General features: G+C 43.7%; 1 protein-coding gene across 3 annotated transcripts in view; it reads left to right on the top strand.

The window, feature by feature from the left end:
- The first annotated feature begins 280 nt into the window (after nt 1-280).
- Nucleotides 281-18155, top strand: part of mphosph8 (M-phase phosphoprotein 8) — a 44715-nt gene continuing 26840 nt past the window's right edge. Inside the window, exons 1-9 of one of the 3 annotated variants that reach the window (XM_072444165.1) lie at nt 281-512; nt 2688-2849; nt 3931-4917; nt 7044-7140; nt 7243-7488; nt 7600-7722; nt 11867-11955; nt 13138-14878; nt 15035-16238. In XM_072444165.1, coding sequence (XP_072300266.1) covers nt 414-512; nt 2688-2849; nt 3931-4917; nt 7044-7140; nt 7243-7488; nt 7600-7722; nt 11867-11955; nt 13138-14878; nt 15035-16164 — 4674 coding nt within the window. In that variant the 5' untranslated portion in view covers nt 281-413 and the 3' untranslated portion in view covers nt 16165-16238. Of the gene's footprint in view, nt 513-2687; nt 2850-3930; nt 4918-7043; nt 7141-7242; nt 7489-7599; nt 7723-11866; nt 11956-12615; nt 12745-13137; nt 14879-15034; nt 16652-18155 lie in introns of those variants that run through there. The other 2 variants (XM_072444168.1, XM_072444167.1) reach the window with 2 other exon arrangements.

Here is an 18155-nt window from a genome sequence, read left to right as displayed (position 1 = left end):
GCAAATTTAGGGTGTACAAAACAGAATTCATTTTATCCTGAGATTGTTTTTGTAAGATTCAAATGATGATTGAATTTGGTCTTGTTTTGGTAAGATTGCCGTTCTTTGCCGGCTTCATATTTTAATAATTGTTGTTTCAGCGTGTTGTTTTCTAAGATTCCAGGCTAATAATTTAGAACGTTTTGATCCAATCTCGTCCAAAAATCCAAAACAACATGCTCCCGTTAGACCTGAGAAGTGACCCACCTGAGCGCGGGCATCACAGTGCGGCCCTGAGAGAGCAGCTCTGGGTCTGTCCATTTATACTACTGGACAGCAGCCGCAGACAAGCGCCTGTGCTCGGTGAAGCAGCCCCAGCCTGCCCCGGAGCCTCGAGTACCGGAGCGCCCCCGTCACCTTCAACAGCCCCGGTCATGGCAGCGGACACCGAGCGAGTGGAGCCGGGGGAGAGCGAGGAGGAGGTGGAAGATGTGTACGAAGTGGAAAGGATCATAGACATGCGGGTGGAGGAGGTAGCTGCAGCCGCACACACTGCGCACCGCACCGGGGACTCGAACAACGAGAGACTACAAAACAAAACAAACTCTTCGCTTTGAATAAATATACACGGTAGAATTGACTGTCCAACGGATTTCGTAATAATTATTCTACATTCAAGTTTCATTCAAGCAGATTGTGTCCGCTTTGTGCCTGCATTTAAATGTAGCATTCTCTAAACTCACGTTTAGAATCTCCTTCCGGAGCCATGGCTAGAGCTAACATGGCTAGAGCTAACATGGCTAGAGCTAACATGGCTAGAGCTAACATGGCTAGAGCTAACATGGCTAGAGCTAACATGGCTAGAGCTAACATGGCTAGAGCTAACATGGCTAACGCTAACATGGCTAACGCTAACATGGCTAACGCTAACATAACTAGAGCTAACATGGCTAGAGCCAACATGGCCAAAGCTAACATGGCCAAAGCTAACATGGCCAAAGCTAACATGGCCAAAGCTAACATGGCCAAAGCTAACATGGCAGGCTGACTAAAGTACAATGAGAGGAACCACACGGGCGCTGGCTTTGTATTAACATTCTGTAAATGTGACAACAACCACGTGCTGTCGTGTAAATCCTCCCCGGGCCGAGTGCACGAGCTAATGCCACGTTGTCCGTGTCTTTTCCATCCGAGCCCTGGTCCTGTTGAGGCCAAGGACGCAGCCGGTCACGGGCTGCTCACGCCCGGGTGTAGATGCTCACGCCCGGGTGTAGATGCTCACGCCCAGGTGTAGATGCTCTCGCGCCCGGGTGTAGATGCTCACACCCGGGTGTAGATGCTCACGCCCGGGTGTAGATGCTCACGCCCGGGTGTAGCTGCCCACACGCCCGGGTGTAGCTGCCCACACGCCCGGGTGTAGATGCTCACGCCCGGGTGTAGCTGCCCACACGCCCGGGTGTAGATGCTCTCACGCCCGGGTGTAGATGCTCTCACGCCCGGGTGTAGATGCCCACACGCCCGGGTGTAGATGCTCTCGCGCCCGGGTGTAGATGCTCACGCCCGGGTGTAGATGCTCACGCCCGGTGTAGATGCTCACGCCCGGGTGTAGATGCCCACACGCCCGGGTGTAGATGCCCACACGCCCGGGTGTAGATGCTCTCACGCCCGGGTGTAGATGCTCTCACGCCCGGGTGTAGATGCCCACACGCCCGGGTGTAGATGCTCTCACGCCCGGGTGTAGATGCCCACACGCCCGGGTGTAGATGCTCTCACGCCCGGGTGTAGATGCTCTCACGCCCGGGTGTAGATGCTCACGCCCGGGTGTAGATGCTCACGCCCGGGTGTAGATGCTCTCACGCCCGGGTGTAGATGCTCACGCCCGGGTGTAGATGCTCTCACGCCCGGGTGTAGATGCTCTCACGCCCGGGTGTAGATGCTCACGCCCGGGTGTAGATGCTCTCACGCCCGGGTGTAGATGCCCACACGCCCGGGTGTAGATGCTCTCACGCCCGGGTGTAGATGCTCTCACGCCCGGGTGTAGATGCTCTCACGCCCGGGTGTAGATGCCCACACGCCCGGGTGTAGATGCCCACAGAAGCATCATAACCACAGAAGCATCATAAACGCCACATCGCTGCTATTGCACACGCGCCTCTTCATTTAATTAATATTGTAAAAGAATTCACAGGAAAACCGCTGTATTAGATGAGAAAAGCCACGATGTCTCTCATAATGAGCGTTCAAGCGGGTTAAAGGCAGATAATTTTGTGCAAACTATTCAGTGTAAGAACGACTGAAATGACCTTTGTATGAATCAGTGCTAAATGAGTAGGAATTAAATGGAGCTATTAATTTCCATTTTGCCAGTATAAATGCTTTGTAACTGGATCTTTTTCTGTTTTCTTTCCAATGATTAATTGATAGTAAAAGAAAATGTATTTTTTACAATGGTAATCGTTATCTGGGCTGTACAGGCTCTAAACATGTATGAAAAGATCTTTTATCAGACAGTGGCATTATTAAATCATCATGTCAAAGAAACTATTTCGGCTTTTGATTATGCATTTAAAAAGTACAATGTAGAATAGAAATAATCCTTTGACGTGTGTAAACAAACGAATGCTGACATAAGTCGTTAGTTTCAACCCTAAGCTCTCGTACATTTGACTGTTCATGGCAGCGATGGTGTGGTTCTTGTCATGTTTCAGGGGGAGGTGTTGTATCGAGTGCGTTGGAAGAACTACTCCTCAGATGACGACACGTGGGAACCCGAGGCCCACCTGGAGGACTGCAGGGAGGTCCTGCTTTTGTTTAAGAAGAACATTGCAGAAGCCAAGTCTAAGGGGGAAGCAGAGGCCAAAAAGAGTGTGGTACGTTGCCCAGCGGACACAATGACCACTACAGTGACACAGGTCATAGCCAGGTCATGCATAGACGGCACATAAAAAAATATTATTATTACAATGATGATGGAAAAAGACAACAGTTCTGTGGTCTTAGTTAGTCTGAGTGTTCTGTAAGAATTTACATTTTTCATTTGCAATCATTGAACTTTATGATGTTCATAAAACTGCTAAATGTTTTTAGCAATTGTAACAAACACAACTTTTTCATATATTGTGTGTATATCATGTGGCCAGTTAGAGGAAAAAATAAATGCAAAATGGTTTTAATGTAACCTGGTGATGTGCCTTGGTGGGTTGGGGTTAGACCAGGGGTGGGCAATTATTTTCCTCCGAGGGCCATATTCCAATCCAGGCAAGTAGCGGAGGGCCGGCCCGCGATCGTTGGTGTGAAAAAAAAACAATATTAAATATCTAATAAAATATCACTTTTCTGTCAAATATAGCCTATTATTTAATTCATTTCATGTAATCCCTATTAAGGATTAAAGTGCAGACAGATGCCTGAGGGTAAAAAAGATTAAAAAACAAAACACCCTTGGGGTGTTTCTTGTCTCAGTGTCAAATGCTTATCCATAATAGAAAACAAACTTGTAGCATAAATGACAGTATTTGTATTCTAACATTGTTCCTCTTAAAAACCGTATCTGGAGTACTAATACTAGTATTGTTACTACTGTTGAAGCCCGACCCCTGGACTACTGTTGAAGCCCGACCCCTGGACTACTGTTGAAGCCTAACCCCTGGACTACTGTTGAAGCCCCGACCCCTGGCGGTCACTCAGAGTCAAAAAATAGCAAAATTTTTATCTTTTTTTGCCTTCAAAGTTAAAAAAAAAGAATTTGCCTACCGTCAGACCCACTAGTTGTTGGCTCGGGTTACAGCAAACAGACAATTTATTTTGGGGCAGCCCTAGACACATTTATTTTTAGAGCACTATTCATACGCAAGGCAAATCAGCAGGATAATATTATTTGTCTTTTAAAGTACACGTAAATCTGATCCTGTGAATTGCATCTCTAAAGCTTTCTTCTCGGTTGCCTTTTAGAAAGTGCTTCCTGTTAAGAGTGACCTGTTTGACGCAGACTCTGACAGCGAAAGTGACAAAGACCATCCGACTGACCTCCCAGTGAAGAAAAAGAAGAAGAAACATGTGGAAGAACTGCCTCCGAAAGAGAGGAAGAAGAAGAAGAAAAAGAAGGAGCGTCACCAGGATGACTTTAGACCGCTGCCTGCCCCAGAGACTGATGAGGAGGATGCTATAGCCACCACTCCACCTTCTCCCAAAAAGAGGCTGGTAGAGTCCGATGAGGATGAGCAGGACCAAGCTCCAGCAAAGAAACACAAGAAGGACAAGGGCAAAGAGGCAAAAACTAAGCCCAAAGCCGAGGAAGCAAAGAAGAAGAAGGGTAAGAAAGAGGTAAAGATCGACACTTCAGATGATGACACTGCACCCATTGAGGAAGATATCAGCGAAGGCATGCCCGAGATGCCTGCTGACGAATCCAACACAGAAGCTCTCAAATCAGCCCAGCGCATCTACCTGGATGATAAGTTCAAAGAGAAGAAGGGCAAGTGGGAGGTGAAGCTGCAGGGTTTTAAAGAACTGATTCAGAAGAAGGAAAGTAAAAGGTCTGACGTCTCACCCAAAGAAAGCAGCCTCCAGAAGCTGAAGAACCTCACGTCTAAGGCCAAAGACGACCTCTCACTACACTCGTCAGACTCCAGTGACGGCTCCACAGCCCAAAGGAAGACCAAGAGCAAAGACAGGACTCCGACTGCCCTGGCCGCCTCGTCCGTCTCAGGTGCACCCAGCACAAAGCCCAAAGAGGAGAAGGCCAAGGAGGACAAGCCCAAAGAGGAAAAAGTCAAGGAGGACAGGGCCAAAGAGGACACTCTGGCACAAAAGGATGCTGCTGGTAGCACCAACCTATTTGAGAAGTTCCTGTTGAACTGTGAGGCCAAGGACCGAGCTCCGCGGAGACCTGCCCCCCACCAGCCACCCCCTGAGAAGAGCTCCAGCAAGCCCCTCAAGGTACCCTTCTTTGTACTGTATTTATATACAATGCAGTGCTTCATGTACAGTGAGTACAAAAGTATTTTAACACCCTGCGTTCTCCCACTTAGAACTTATGGAAGGGTCTGTAAGTTTCATCATAGGTACTTTTCCACTCTAAGAGACAGAATCTAAAAAAATACAGAAATCACATTGTATGATTTTTAAATAATTGCTGAAATGTTATTTCTAATTTTAAGTATTTCAATACCTGATAAAATCGGTGTTAATATTTGTTACAATTACAGAGGTCAGACATTTCCTGTAGTTCTTGACCAGGTTTGATTCTGGCCCACTCCTCCACACAGATCTTCTCTAGATCTGTCAGCTCCCTCCAAAGATTTTCTATTGGATTCAGGTTTGAGACTGGCCCCTCCAGAACCTTGAGATGCTTCTTACAGAGCCACTCCTTGGTTCTTCTGGCTGTTTGCTTCAGGTCATTGTCATGTTGACTCATCTTCAATGCTCTGACTGAAGGAAGGAGGTTGTTGACCAAAATCTCGCGATACATGGCCCCAGTCATTCTGTCCTTAATACAGAGCAGTCACCCTGTCCCCTGTTTCCACCCCCAAAGCCTGATGTTTCCTCCCCCAAAGCCTGATGTTACATGATACACCATGTAATAGTATGTTTAGGCTTATACACAGTGACATGTGGTGAGGTTCAGGGCGAGTGAGGCACCGCCCCTTTCAGAGTCAGATTTTCAAACGTGAATGAACCATAAGAGCTCCTTAAACAGTTCGTTCTGGACCAGAAAGAGGAGAAGCTGCAGGAGACTTCATTCATTGCTATACAGTCCCACTAGCTCCGCCCTCAGTCCCACCAGCTCCGCCCTCAGTCCCACTAGCTCCACCCTCAGTCCCACTAGCTCCACCCTCAGTCCCACTAGCTCCGCCCTCAGTCTCACAGTCAAAAAATCTTGCATTTTTTGAGGCTCTGCAGTTTTGTGTCATCAAAATGTCAGGACATTTCACAAAATGTTGTGCATCCACTAAAGTTTAAACCAAGGAAAGCTCGCTCACCAAAATGATCAAACCTGACTTTAATCTGACACTGATGTTATCAAAAATGTAAAGAACCATTGCCTCTGTTCATCTCTGACATAACTCATCCCAAAACAAACTAAACAGAGCGACATATAAGTTTAAAAACACACAGAAAAAAAACTCGGGACAAGCGGGAGTCGAACCCACGTTTTTAGAGATCTAGCGCCTCTCGCATCGCTCAGGAATATAGGACTGAGATCATTGGAATACTACAAATTATTTTTGGCAGTGTCTGGGCCTCAAAACTTTGACCATGGACACAATAAATTGATATATTTTGAGCACACTTTGGCTGCAGGGGAAAAGCCATTGCTATAAAATAAATAAATGTATTTTATTAGTAAATTCTTAATCAATGCATGCATAATTTGATTTTTATAGATGTTGCTATTATTATTTTAAAGGCGCAATGGACCATTTTTTTCAGCGATTTGAGAACGCAGGCGGAAGTGCTCATGCCACTCCCCCGTGTGGACTGATACAACGCACATGTGCGTTTGTTTATTAGCGCAACGGAGCGCATCACATCTCTCGTCTCCCGTAGATTTCCGTCTTTTATGAGTCAACTCGAACTGTCTATCTCCGTCTTCATTTTGTCCCGTCACTGAGGGAACTATAATTATGATAGATCAATGCGCTTAGACACGCGGAACCGTGCTGCTCTCGGGGGACGAGCCGCACGCGGCTGCAGGTGAGCGGTAGGTGCGTTTTATGATTGATACGTGGCAGGACTAATCGACAGTCCATGCCACGAGGAAATAAGACTCAGATTTGGGCCAAAAAAATCGTCCATTCGACCTTTAATAAACATTGTTATATGTTGCACCTTAACGCCGAAACAAGTTCCTATGTTTGTGAACTGTGTTCTCTGACAAAGGGAATAAACATTTTTCTGATTGTGTTGTACCTTCCTTAGATGTCTTTTTACCCCTTTTTATTTGCACTCTCTGCATCGTGTTTTGTGTTCCTTTTTTTGTTGTGTTTTATATCAATCTAAAAAATTAAAACTGATTTAGAAATGATTCTCATTTTGTTCTTGACATTATTCTCCAACTCTAGGTAATCGGGAAAATTGAGAAGCTGTCCAAGTCATCTAAAGAGTCTCCTGGGCAGAAGGGAGACCCTGAAAGGACTGAAAAGACCAAGCAGACAGAAGGTAGGTTTTGGCAGTGTGCACATGGGTAAAGTCGATCTATTTAACAGGCTCATTTAGTTCTACAAGAAGCCAAAAGCCTCACTTGGATGTTCTCTGCTGCAGCGGCCTCTAAAGCAGCCCAGAGTCATGGCTTTTGTCTGGACAGTGATGAGTTAGAGGGCGGGTTCAGCCCCAAAAGTCGAGCTGGAGACGAGGCACGGAGGGAGCGTCCAGATGACGGGCAGCGGCTGGGTTGGGACCGGTATAGCTCCTCCACCCGGCGGCGAGAGGACAGTGAGCCCAGACTCTTCATGGCCTGTGATGACCCACTGGAGAGCCAGGACCTGCCGGAGGCCAGTGACAGAGCAGGTACAGGGGCACACAGCTACCACACATCTGTGGCAACAATTAACTTACCACCATTCTTTAAGAGTGTAAAATGAGACTAATTGTTAGCATTGATTTTTGGGCTTTGTGCAGAAAAGACCCAAACCACTCTAAGTTTGGGAATGGATCTGAATCTTGACTGGATGACCCTGGAGGACTTCCAGAAGCATTTGAATGGAGATGATGAGGTTCTGAGTGGGCCTCCATTATCACCAAGTGAGTACCTGTAGTTCCCAGAGAGCTCTCGCGCTCTCGTTGTATATAAATCATATTATTTGTGTATATAATATATGATTATATATGAGAGAGAGGGCTATATAGAGTTGTAGATGGAGAGATGCACAGATACAAGATATATAGATATATAGAGTCTTCTTGCTGAGGGCCTGGGCAGAAACCAAGGCAACCAAATCAGCATTAGATTGGCAGCAGTTTTGTCAAAAAAGCAATAAATATGTCACTTCTGTTTGTAAAGCCAAAACATCTTACTACGTCAACTTTCACAGAATCACAGGGCAATTCTGCACAATTTTGGCCAAGGCAAGTTTATTTGTAGAGCACATTTCATACACAAGGCAATTCAAAGCTTCACAGCAGGAAAATGCATTCATATCACAAAGAAATTACAGAAACAGAAATGACAGTATGAAGTATTAAATGCACAGTATTAAATGCACAGTATTAAATGCACAGTATGTAGTATTAAATGCACAGTATGAAGTATTAAATGCACAGTATGAAGTATTAAATGCACAGTATGAAGTATTAAATGCACAGTATGAAGTATTAAATGCACAGTATGAAGTATTAAATGCACAGTATGTAGTATTAAATGCACAGTATGTAGTATTAAATGCACAGTATGTAGTATTAAATGCACAGTATGTAGTATTAAATGCACAGTATTAAATGCACAGTATGAAGTATTAAATGCACAGTATGAAGTATTAAATGCACAGTATGAAGTATTAAATGCACAGTATGTAGTATTAAATGCACAGTATGTAGTATTAAATGCACAGTATGAAGTATTAAATGCACAGTATGTAGTATTAAATGCACAGTATGTAGTATTAAATGCACAGTATGAAGTATTAAATGCACAGTATGAAGTATTAAATGCACAGTATGATGTATTAAATGCACAGTATGAAGTATTAAATGCACAGTATGAAGTATTAAATGCACAGTATGAAGTATTAAATGCACAGTATGTAGTATTAAATGCACAGTATGAAGTATTAAATGCACAGTATGAAGTATTAAATGCACAGTATGTAGTATTAAATGCACAGTATGAAGTATTAAATGCACAGTATGAAGTATTAAATGCACAGTATGTAGTATTAAATGCACAGTATGTAGTATTAAATGCACAGTATTAAATGCACAGTATGTAGTATTAAATGCACAGTATTAAATGCACAGTATGTAGTATTAAATGCACAGTATTAAATGCACAGTATAAAGTATTAAATATGTTGCTCTCATAGATCCAAAAAAGTCCACTGGAGCCAACACTCTCGAGCCTAAGTTACTTTTGTTATCAGATCCACTAATAGTAACTTGTTTAACTCATGTTTTTAATCTCACAATTCAAACTGAAAGTATCTCATTACTATGGAAAACTGCTTTTGTTCTTCCTTTGCACAAAGTAGGGCAGAAAAATGTTTTGAATAATTTCTGTCCAATCTCAAAACTATCCTGCTTAGCAAAAGCTTTCTTAACGAAATATTCCATTTTAAATAACTGGATTTACTATCACAGCTGCTTCCAAAGTTATAAACGATATTGCATTGGACAATCATGAAGAATGTGCTGCTGTTTCTGTTGATCTATCAAAAGCCTTTGATTCAGTGGATCACTGGATTCAGTGGATCACTGGATTCTCTTGGATCGTCTGGATGATATTGAAAATGGTTTGCAGATGACCTCACAAATAGAGCTCAAGCTGTTTCTGTTGATGCTTTCAATCTGAATGTTCTTACCTTAACCCTTCGGGCTCTTTTCTGCGCGCGTTGCATTTATTATAATAACTTTGTCGTCTTTTGTGATTAAAAAAGGAACTGGAAAAAACGTTAGCTTGTGCTAACCCGGATGTTCAGGATGCACACGAGTATGTAAACATTCAGTCACATGACAAATAGTCAAAGAGAACGAACGAGAGGAATAATGCTGTTTTTGAATAGTTTTGGAGAGTTTTAGTATTTCAAGTATTTTATTGTTGGTAGAATAGTTGTTGTGAAGCAAAATGAGGCGCACACTTCATGTTGATCAAGTATAGACCCGGTTTAGACCTGCTTTAGTCCTGCTTTAGACCTGGTTTAGTCCTGGTTTAGACCTGGTTTAGTCCTGCTTTAGTCCTGGTTTAGACCTGCTTTAGACCTGCTTTAGTCCTGCTTTAGTCCTGCTTTAGACCTGCTTTAGACCTGGTTTAGTCCTGCTGTAGACCTGGATTAGACCTGTTTTAGTCCTGCTGTAGACCTGGTTTAGACCTGCTTTAGACCTGGTTTAGACCTGGTTTAGTCCTGCTGTAGACCTGGATTAGACCTGTTTTAGTCCTGCTGTAGACCTGGTTTAGACCTGGTTTAGACCTGCTTTAGACCTGTTTTAGTCCTGGTTTAGACCTGGTTTAGACCTGCTTTAGACCTGGTTTAGTCCTGCTGTAGACCTGGATTAGACCTGCTTTAGTCCTGCTTTAGTCCTGCTTTAGACCTGTTTTAGTCCTGCTGTAGACCTGGATTAGACCTGCTTTAGTCCTGCTTTAGTCCTGCTTTAGACCTGTTTTAGTCCTGCTGTAGACCTGGATTAGACCTGCTTTAGTCCTGCTTTAGTCCTGCTTTAGACCTGTTTTAGTCCTGCTGTAGACCTGGATTAGACCTGCTTTAGTCCTGCTTTAGACCTGTTTTAGTCCTGCTGTAGACCTGGATTAGACCTGCTTTAGTCCTGCTTTAGTCCTGCTTTAGACCTGTTTTAGTCCTGCTGTAGACCTGGATTAGTCCTGCTTTAGTCCTGCTTTAGACCTGTTTTAGTCCTGCTGTAGACCTGGATTAGACCTGCTTTAGTCCTGCTTTAGACCTGTTTTAGTCCTGCTGTAGACCTGGATTAGACCTGCTTTAGTCCTGCTTTAGACCTGTTTTAGTCCTGCTGTAGACCTGGATTAGACCTGCTTTAGTCCTGCTTTAGACCTGTTTTAGTCCTGCTGTAGACCTGGATTAGACCTGCTTTAGTCCTGCTTTAGACCTGTTTTAGTCCTGCTGTAGACCTGGATTAGACCTGCTTTAGTCCATCTTTAGTCCTGCTTTAGACCTGTTTTAGTCCTGCTGTAGACCTGGATTAGTCCTGCTTTAGTCCTGCTTTAGACCTGTTTTAGTCCTGCTGTAGACCTGGATTAGACCTGCTTTAGTCCTGCTTTAGTCCTGCTTTAGACCTGTTTTAGTCCTGCTGTAGACCTGGATTAGACCTGGTTTAGAGTTCCTTCTGAACCTCACTCCATGGAAGTGCAAGGCCTGTGATATCATTTTGGACAGAAACTGTACAGCACAAATGGGGTTAGGGTAATAATAGAAGAAAAATGCCTGTGGATTTACCTACTTTTTATTGTAAATAGTAGTTTATTGCTTGTATATATCACATACATTATTATATAATATTGTATATATATAAATATACTTTTTTTATATTTGCACCTTGTGGTTCAGTTTGAACCTTTTTAAATGCTTGGTTGAGCATGTTTGAGGGTTTTACAATGAAAAAAACATAATTTTTCTAGACGGACTTTGTGTTTTCTGTGTGTGTTTAGGTTCAGTATGTTGAAATAGTATGTCAAAGTGAAAAACTAACTAACTGATCATATAGGTGAGGTTGAGCTGAAAAAAAATATACCCAACATTGGTCTGGTAGTATATCTATATGTAGTATATCAGGGCAAAATTGAAGGTACCCAAAAACGGCCAAAAAAGCTCCGGACCCCGAAGGGTTAATAAAGGAGTTCCCCAAGGCTCCGTCCTTGGACCACTGTTATTTACAATTTACATAAACTCAATTGGACATAATCTAAAACACAGCAGCATCCACATGCAGATAATGCAGTTCTGTGTGGGGAGGATTTTCACTCACACTTGAATTCAAATAAAACCAAATATATGCTGTTCTCCAAAAGACACTCTAGAGACCCTAAAATATATATATATATATCCTTACGCTTGATGGTAATATGATTGAACAAGTACTCTATTACAAATACTTGTATCTGGATTGATGACAAACTCTGCTTCAACAAACACACGATCTGAACTCCCAAAACTTCTATCTCAAGTAGCACATGTTTAAGTTGATGATCTGACTCTGCTTGTCACAGGTGAGCTGCGAGATGCTGTGAAGAGTGGAGATTACCTGGCTGTGAAACTTGCACTGAACTCAAAAGAGGACTACAATCTGGACCAAGAGGTAAGTTTTCTGCTGAGTCTCTGGTTTTTTGTGGGTCATCAGGTTGTGCTTTGAGACTTTTGAGACGTACACGGGTGTTTGGAGGCGGTGACAGGGGAACAACTGCCTGTATTACACTCAGTGAAAAGTGGATGAAGAAGTTGATGTACTGTTGTGTTCATTACTGTCTCATGCGGTCATATAGTGGTTTGTAGTATGAAGCTTCTCCTTCTGAAGTTGCCAATGAAAGACATTTCTTTTGGTGCAGGTTGAACTGTATTCTTAAAGAGTAGGAGGGACATGGGCCTCGTGCCCTCTGTGGTGTCTGTTCTGTAGCTCGCACCTTGGCTGCCCCAGAGTGTGTGTGACGGATGTTGGCTCAAGTTTACTTTGTAAGATGGTGTTGTTCAGCTCTTGCACATGCGCGCGTGTGTTCACAAACACACAAAAGCGCATGATGACAAATTATCTAGACAGTTTTTAACAGTAGCTCAAACAGAATTTCAACTGAAAACATTGTAGATTTTACGTTTGTAGATTCCTCGTCTTCTCAGCCTCGTCAGCATTGAAGCAGCCATTTCAGCAACACACAGAGGTAAGAAACAGCTCCTTCCAAAAACAGATTATTGGGTTAAAAAACTGAACATTCTAAACATTTATTAAATATAGATTTAGAAGATTTTTCATTGCATATAAATTTGACATCTGTTGATTATGACAGAGTGCAGTATTAATTCAAACATTGTTCTTTGCAGTGGAAAAAAAAAGAGGAAACTGACTCTTGACAAGAGGAAGCACCTTTTGAAGCAGGTACATACTGGACACCAGAGCTTTAATCTGACCGTGTTATACTGTACACATTAAAATACACTGAAGTTTAATTGTGGTCTGCTGTTCATATAAGAAAGCGACAATAACCTCTACAGTTATCTTAAGGAAGTGTGAAGATTGTCATATGCAATAAAAGCATTACTCCTGTGTAATGGGTCACGTGGTTTTTCAATTGTAGATTTGTGGTGTTCTTGATTGGAGATGTTGTCTGTATGAACTTTGAAATAGGGTGGGGCTTTGCCAAGGTGCTGTTGAATCACACAACATACAAAATAAGTGTTTTAAAGATGAGCGAAAATGTCAGTTGGCACCACTAGATGGAAAGTAATTGATGTACTTCTATTAACTAGTCTTCTACTCGTTCTTTTGCAGGGCCATGCAGTGGGTCTGAGGAACCGTCAGAGGCCCCACCGGGTCACAACGAGGTCTACTAGGTCCAAGACTGCAATAGCATCGATGGAACATTCTCATACTCGCAACACTCATGAGCTGTTAAGCAAACCCAGTCCAAGAAGCAAAAGCCTTGCGAGCAGCGCCGGAGTGAAAGATGCAGACCATGCACGGGACAAAAAGAGGGTCAACAAACAACCATCACCCAAATGTAATACAGCAGTTTCATCAGCAACTCGCACAGGTCTACGATCTGCTGCTACGGATGTGGCCTGTGCTTTACACGTTCCAAAAGCTTCCAAAATTAGACTTGCAATTGGGCAAATCCACAATAAAAGAGATGAAGAAAAGGTTCCCAAAAAACGAGAAGGGGACAGCAAGCCAAAGAAACAGACCAACAACGAAACCAGCTCTACATTTGATAATAAACAGGAATTACGGGAGCATGAGCAGTTGATCAAGACTGAGAATGACTGTGTCCTTAGTTCGACGTCCCCACAGTTTCTCTCAGAAGAGTGTGAGGAGATCATCCACATCATGACACAAGATCACATCACAAGGCACATCCAGAAGGACACGTTCATCTGCAAATACGGCAAGGCCCTATCCGCCAAACACAACCATGACAAGTCTCAGTTTCCATATATAGCACAAACGATGCGTGAACTCGGCAGGTTTGTTCTAGCTGTGAATGAACTGGATGGCAGTGTGCAGTTTTTACAGGATATCTTACTCCCGACCAAGTTTGAATTGGCTGTTGAAGGTGCTAAAAAAGCTATTGGTTTTGACCCATCTTCTAGCACATGTAAAAGCTCTTCACTGGTCTCACAAATGGGATCTTCTTTAAAAAGAGCTGCTGAAGTGGCTCTTAACGGAAATCAGATGGAGGACTATGACTCTGAATTAAAAACGTTCATTGACCTCCTAGAAGCAAAATGGAACACATCCTTTTCTCCCTGCGTTCTGGCACCAGTGAAGGAGGAACCTCAGAAGATGAACACGTCCACTGTGACTCCAGACTTGGCTAAACTCTACCAATTCATCTCACAAGAGGAGGAAGACGCAAGGAAGGACATTCTGCAGAGTCCCACCCTGTCAACATGGAAGAAACTGAGTGAAGCCACGTTAGCCGATGTGTGCCTCTTCAACCGAATCCGTGTGGGAAATATTGGCCGGCTGCTCTTGGAAACTTATACTTGCAGAAGGAGCACAGGAGCGTTTTTTCCCTCTGCTGATCAAATACGGAAAAGTACCAAGTTAGAACTAGAACTGAATGAGCAGTTGACCAGTCTGGAGCTAGAAGGACAGTTTGGAAGGAGCATGCTCGTCGTGCTGACCCAGCGGATGGTGTCATTAATAGACCTGCTCATTGAGCATCGAGATCAAGTGGGCGTGTCGCAGAGTAACCTGTACTTGTTTGCACGCACTGAAGGCCCTTCATTTATCAGAGGACTGGACTGTCTCCGGAGGGCAGCCATAGAGTGTGGTGTGTTGAACCCAGAAGCACTTCTCTGCCCCTCTTTGAGACAGCAGATCGCAAGCAGCTGGCAGCTCCTCAGTCTGTGTGAGAGTGACCTGGACACAGTGTCTAAACTGATGGAAAGAGGCAGCCAGGAGTGTAGCCAATTATCACAAAATACAACACTGTTTGAGACGGTGAGCAAGCAGCTGCTACAGATGAACCGAATCCTGCCCACAAGCACCACAGGTTCTCCAAAAGACGGTGAGAACTTGTTTGCATGTTATGTTGAGTCTAGTCATCAGTACAAGAATCGATCAATAACTCTAGAACAAGCTCTGATCTCAGCTGTCGACACATAGAAATATTCTGAAAATAATATACAGCAAGAATATTCATACTTTGTTTTTGTCTTTTTAGGAGCCCAGTCCAAATGTCCTGTGAAGAGAAGACCTTGGAGCGAGCAGGAGCAGGCAGCCGTGAGGCGCTTTCTGTCCGAGTTCATCACTAAAATGAAGGTTCCTGGCAAAAAAGAATGTAATGCGTGTTTGGCAGCTGAGCCGGACCTTTGCAGAAGGTCTTGGACTGACATCAAAAACTTTGTTCACAATACTCTCCAAACACTAAAGCGGAGGCAAAACCAGCCGGAGAAACCCAAGCCTGAAAGAACTACAGTCAAGCCAAAGAGACTCAAAGCTGTGACCCAAAGTTCCAGGAAACATTCTGAAATGAATAATAACATTTACACTAATTTAATCACCAATCTGGAAGACTCTCCAACACCACCATCACATTCACATGTGACCGAACAGTTTCCCGTGGATCTGTCGTCTGTGTATGTGTCCTTTTGCTCTGCGAGCTCAGACATGGGCTATTCCAACCCCACATGTAGCTTTTCATCACCCAAGGTTTTAGATACACAAGTTGTTCCGACATACACTCAGCTGGGCACAATAAACACTGTAATGCAACCTGCATACTCTCCTGAGAGCAGATATCTGACCTCTATGTCCCCCTCAAACCCGCACGATCCGTCCAGTGTAGCCTTTCCTTTTGTGGACCTTCCTCTGGACACAGAGCTGCCTGAAGCTCCTGCATTCACCTCACTCAACTGTCCCTCCACATCGATGCTTCCAACCTACACAACACTAAGCACAGCCATTTTCCCACCATACTCTCCAATGAATGACAGAAATGATTTTGAACCACTTGATCATTCAAGCTCTTATTATACCTCTAGTTCCTTAACACCCATCACTTGCTCGCAGGTTGTCCCAGCTGAAGAGGGCATGTTTGCTTCATCTGAACGTTTAAGCTCTCTAGTTTATTCGCAGCACTCCAGTGACAAAAAAAGAGGCAAAATGCTATCACCTGAGGAGGAGCAGGACTCAATGAGGAGGCAACTTGGAGACTTTGAACTTGTCAAAGTGCCTTCTGAGCCTGTGTTGAACAGGTTCTCTCTCCAGCCAGAACAGAGGAGAGCTGAGCTGGAGCCGTGCATACAGACTCTACGCAATGAGTGGGATCCCCCCGTCTACCTGTCTCTGTAAATTGCACTTTTAACAGTCAAACTGTTATTTCAAGTATTACCATAGAAATGCAATGCCAGTAATTGTTAAGAGGGCGAACTGAAGTATTTGATGATATTTAACTGTGACAAATGAACTGTGCTTCCATAAAGTCTCATTTTAAACATTTAAATGACTACAGTATGGACATTTCAGACCGCACTCCTCAATACACATTTCAGAAAACCCAGCGACCTCTCTTTGCCAGGACCATGGCATCTCGGTGCAGTCGTGAGTAGAGCTGTAGTGTCCCGCTGTAGTGTCCCGCTGTAGCCGCCCTGTAGCCCAGTCATTTCTAGAAGCTAGTTGTCTTTCTTCCCAGGAACTTAAAAATGAACTGTATTTCTACTTTTTATGCTGTGGTTTGTGTGTACTTCACTGTTTATCAAAATTTAAGTAAAGTCATTATTAAAACTACAATTGAATATACTGATTTGTTTTCATATTTAAAGTAATCAGTAGGAATAAATGGGTAACAAGATATTAAGTAAACGAGGTAAAACGCATTTTAAATATTTGGTAAATTCCTAACTACTTTTTAACATGCACTGCTTTTCCATTTTCAACACTATTGTGAATTTAATGCATTGTTTACCATTGTCAATATTATGCATTTATGCAATGTTGTATGATATTGTTCTGGTATTGACTATATTTAACCTTTCAGTACAATTTATGCAGTAACATCTAGCTGATTTCCAGCTAAAGTCTGCTCTCAGTGCCGTTTCAGTCTTGTTCAGTTGTGTCTGCTCTCAGTGCCGTTTCAGTCTGGTTCAGTTGTGTCTGCTCTCAGTGCTGTTTCAGTCTGGTTCAGTTGTGTCTGCTCTCAGTGCTGTTTCAGTCTGGTTCAGTTGTGTCTGCTTTCAGTGCTGTTTCAGTCTGGTTCAGTTGTGTCTGCTCTCAGTGCTGTTTCAGTCTGGTTCAGTTGTGTCTGCTCTCAGTGCTGTTTCAGTCTGGTTCAGTTGTGTCTGCTCTCAGTGCTGTTTCAGTCTGGTTCAGTTGTGTCTGCTCTCAGTGCTGTTTCAGTCTGGTTCAGTTGTGTCTGCTCTCAGTGCTGTTTCAGTCTGGTTCAGTTGTGTCTGCTCTCAGTGCTGTTTCAGTCTTGTTCAATTGTGTCTGCTCTCAGTGCTGTTTCAGTCTTGTTCAGTTGTGTCTGCTCTCAGTGCTGTTTCAGTCTGGTTCAGTTGTGTCTGCTCTCAGTGCTGTTTCAGTCTGGTTCAGTTGTGTCTGCTCTCAGTGCCGTTTCAGTCTGGTTCAGTTGTGTCTGCTCTCAGTGCCGTTTCAGTCTGGTTCAGTTGTGTCTGCTCTCAGTGCTGTTTCAGTCTGGTTCAGTTGTGTTGCTCTGTGCTGTTTCAGTCTTGTTCAGTTGTGTCTGCTCTCAGTGCTGTTTCAGTCTGGTTCAGTTGTGTCTGCTCTCAGTGCTGTTTCAGTCTTGTTCAGTTGTGTCTGCTCTGTGCTGTTTCAGTCTGGTTCAGTTGTGTCTGCTCTCGGTGCTGTTTCAGTCAGGTTCTGTCCTTTTGTCTGTTCTTGACTATAGACGTCAAACAACTCCGAGTATAAGAATGGAGCCACAGGTAAGTGCTGTTTGTTTGGATCATGTTGTCATGCTGATGTTGGAGCAGAGTTGATAGAACCATGTTTCTTTATTTTCGTTTGAATAGGCCAATTCACCTTTTAAATGTCTGCCATAGTAGCTGCGTTCCCACTTTTAGTCTGGGTCCGCCCCGGATCAGTTTGCTCCAACTTGTTCCCACTAGTGAAATTTACAGATTAGAGCAGCTCCACTCGCCCCGGCCGAGAAGGGAGATCGGAGAAGGGAGATTGGCCCCGGTTTTGCTCCGGAACAAGTGGGAAAAGCCAGGAGCCAGACCGGCAATTGATTTGTTACATTCTTCCCCTGCCCAGTAATCTCCTGACCCCAGCACAGAGGCTGACCCCAGCACAGAGGCTGACCCCAGCACAGAGGCTGACCC

Source organism: Eucyclogobius newberryi, unplaced genomic scaffold (genome assembly GCF_026437365.1).
Source record: "Eucyclogobius newberryi isolate DKJ021-1_F unplaced genomic scaffold, fEucNew1.0.hap1 SCAF_14, whole genome shotgun sequence".
In the NCBI taxonomy this organism is placed as follows: domain Eukaryota; kingdom Metazoa; phylum Chordata; class Actinopteri; order Gobiiformes; family Gobiidae; genus Eucyclogobius; species Eucyclogobius newberryi.
Note: the sequence above shows the minus strand (reverse complement) of the source record. Positions and strands in the feature narration are given on the sequence as shown.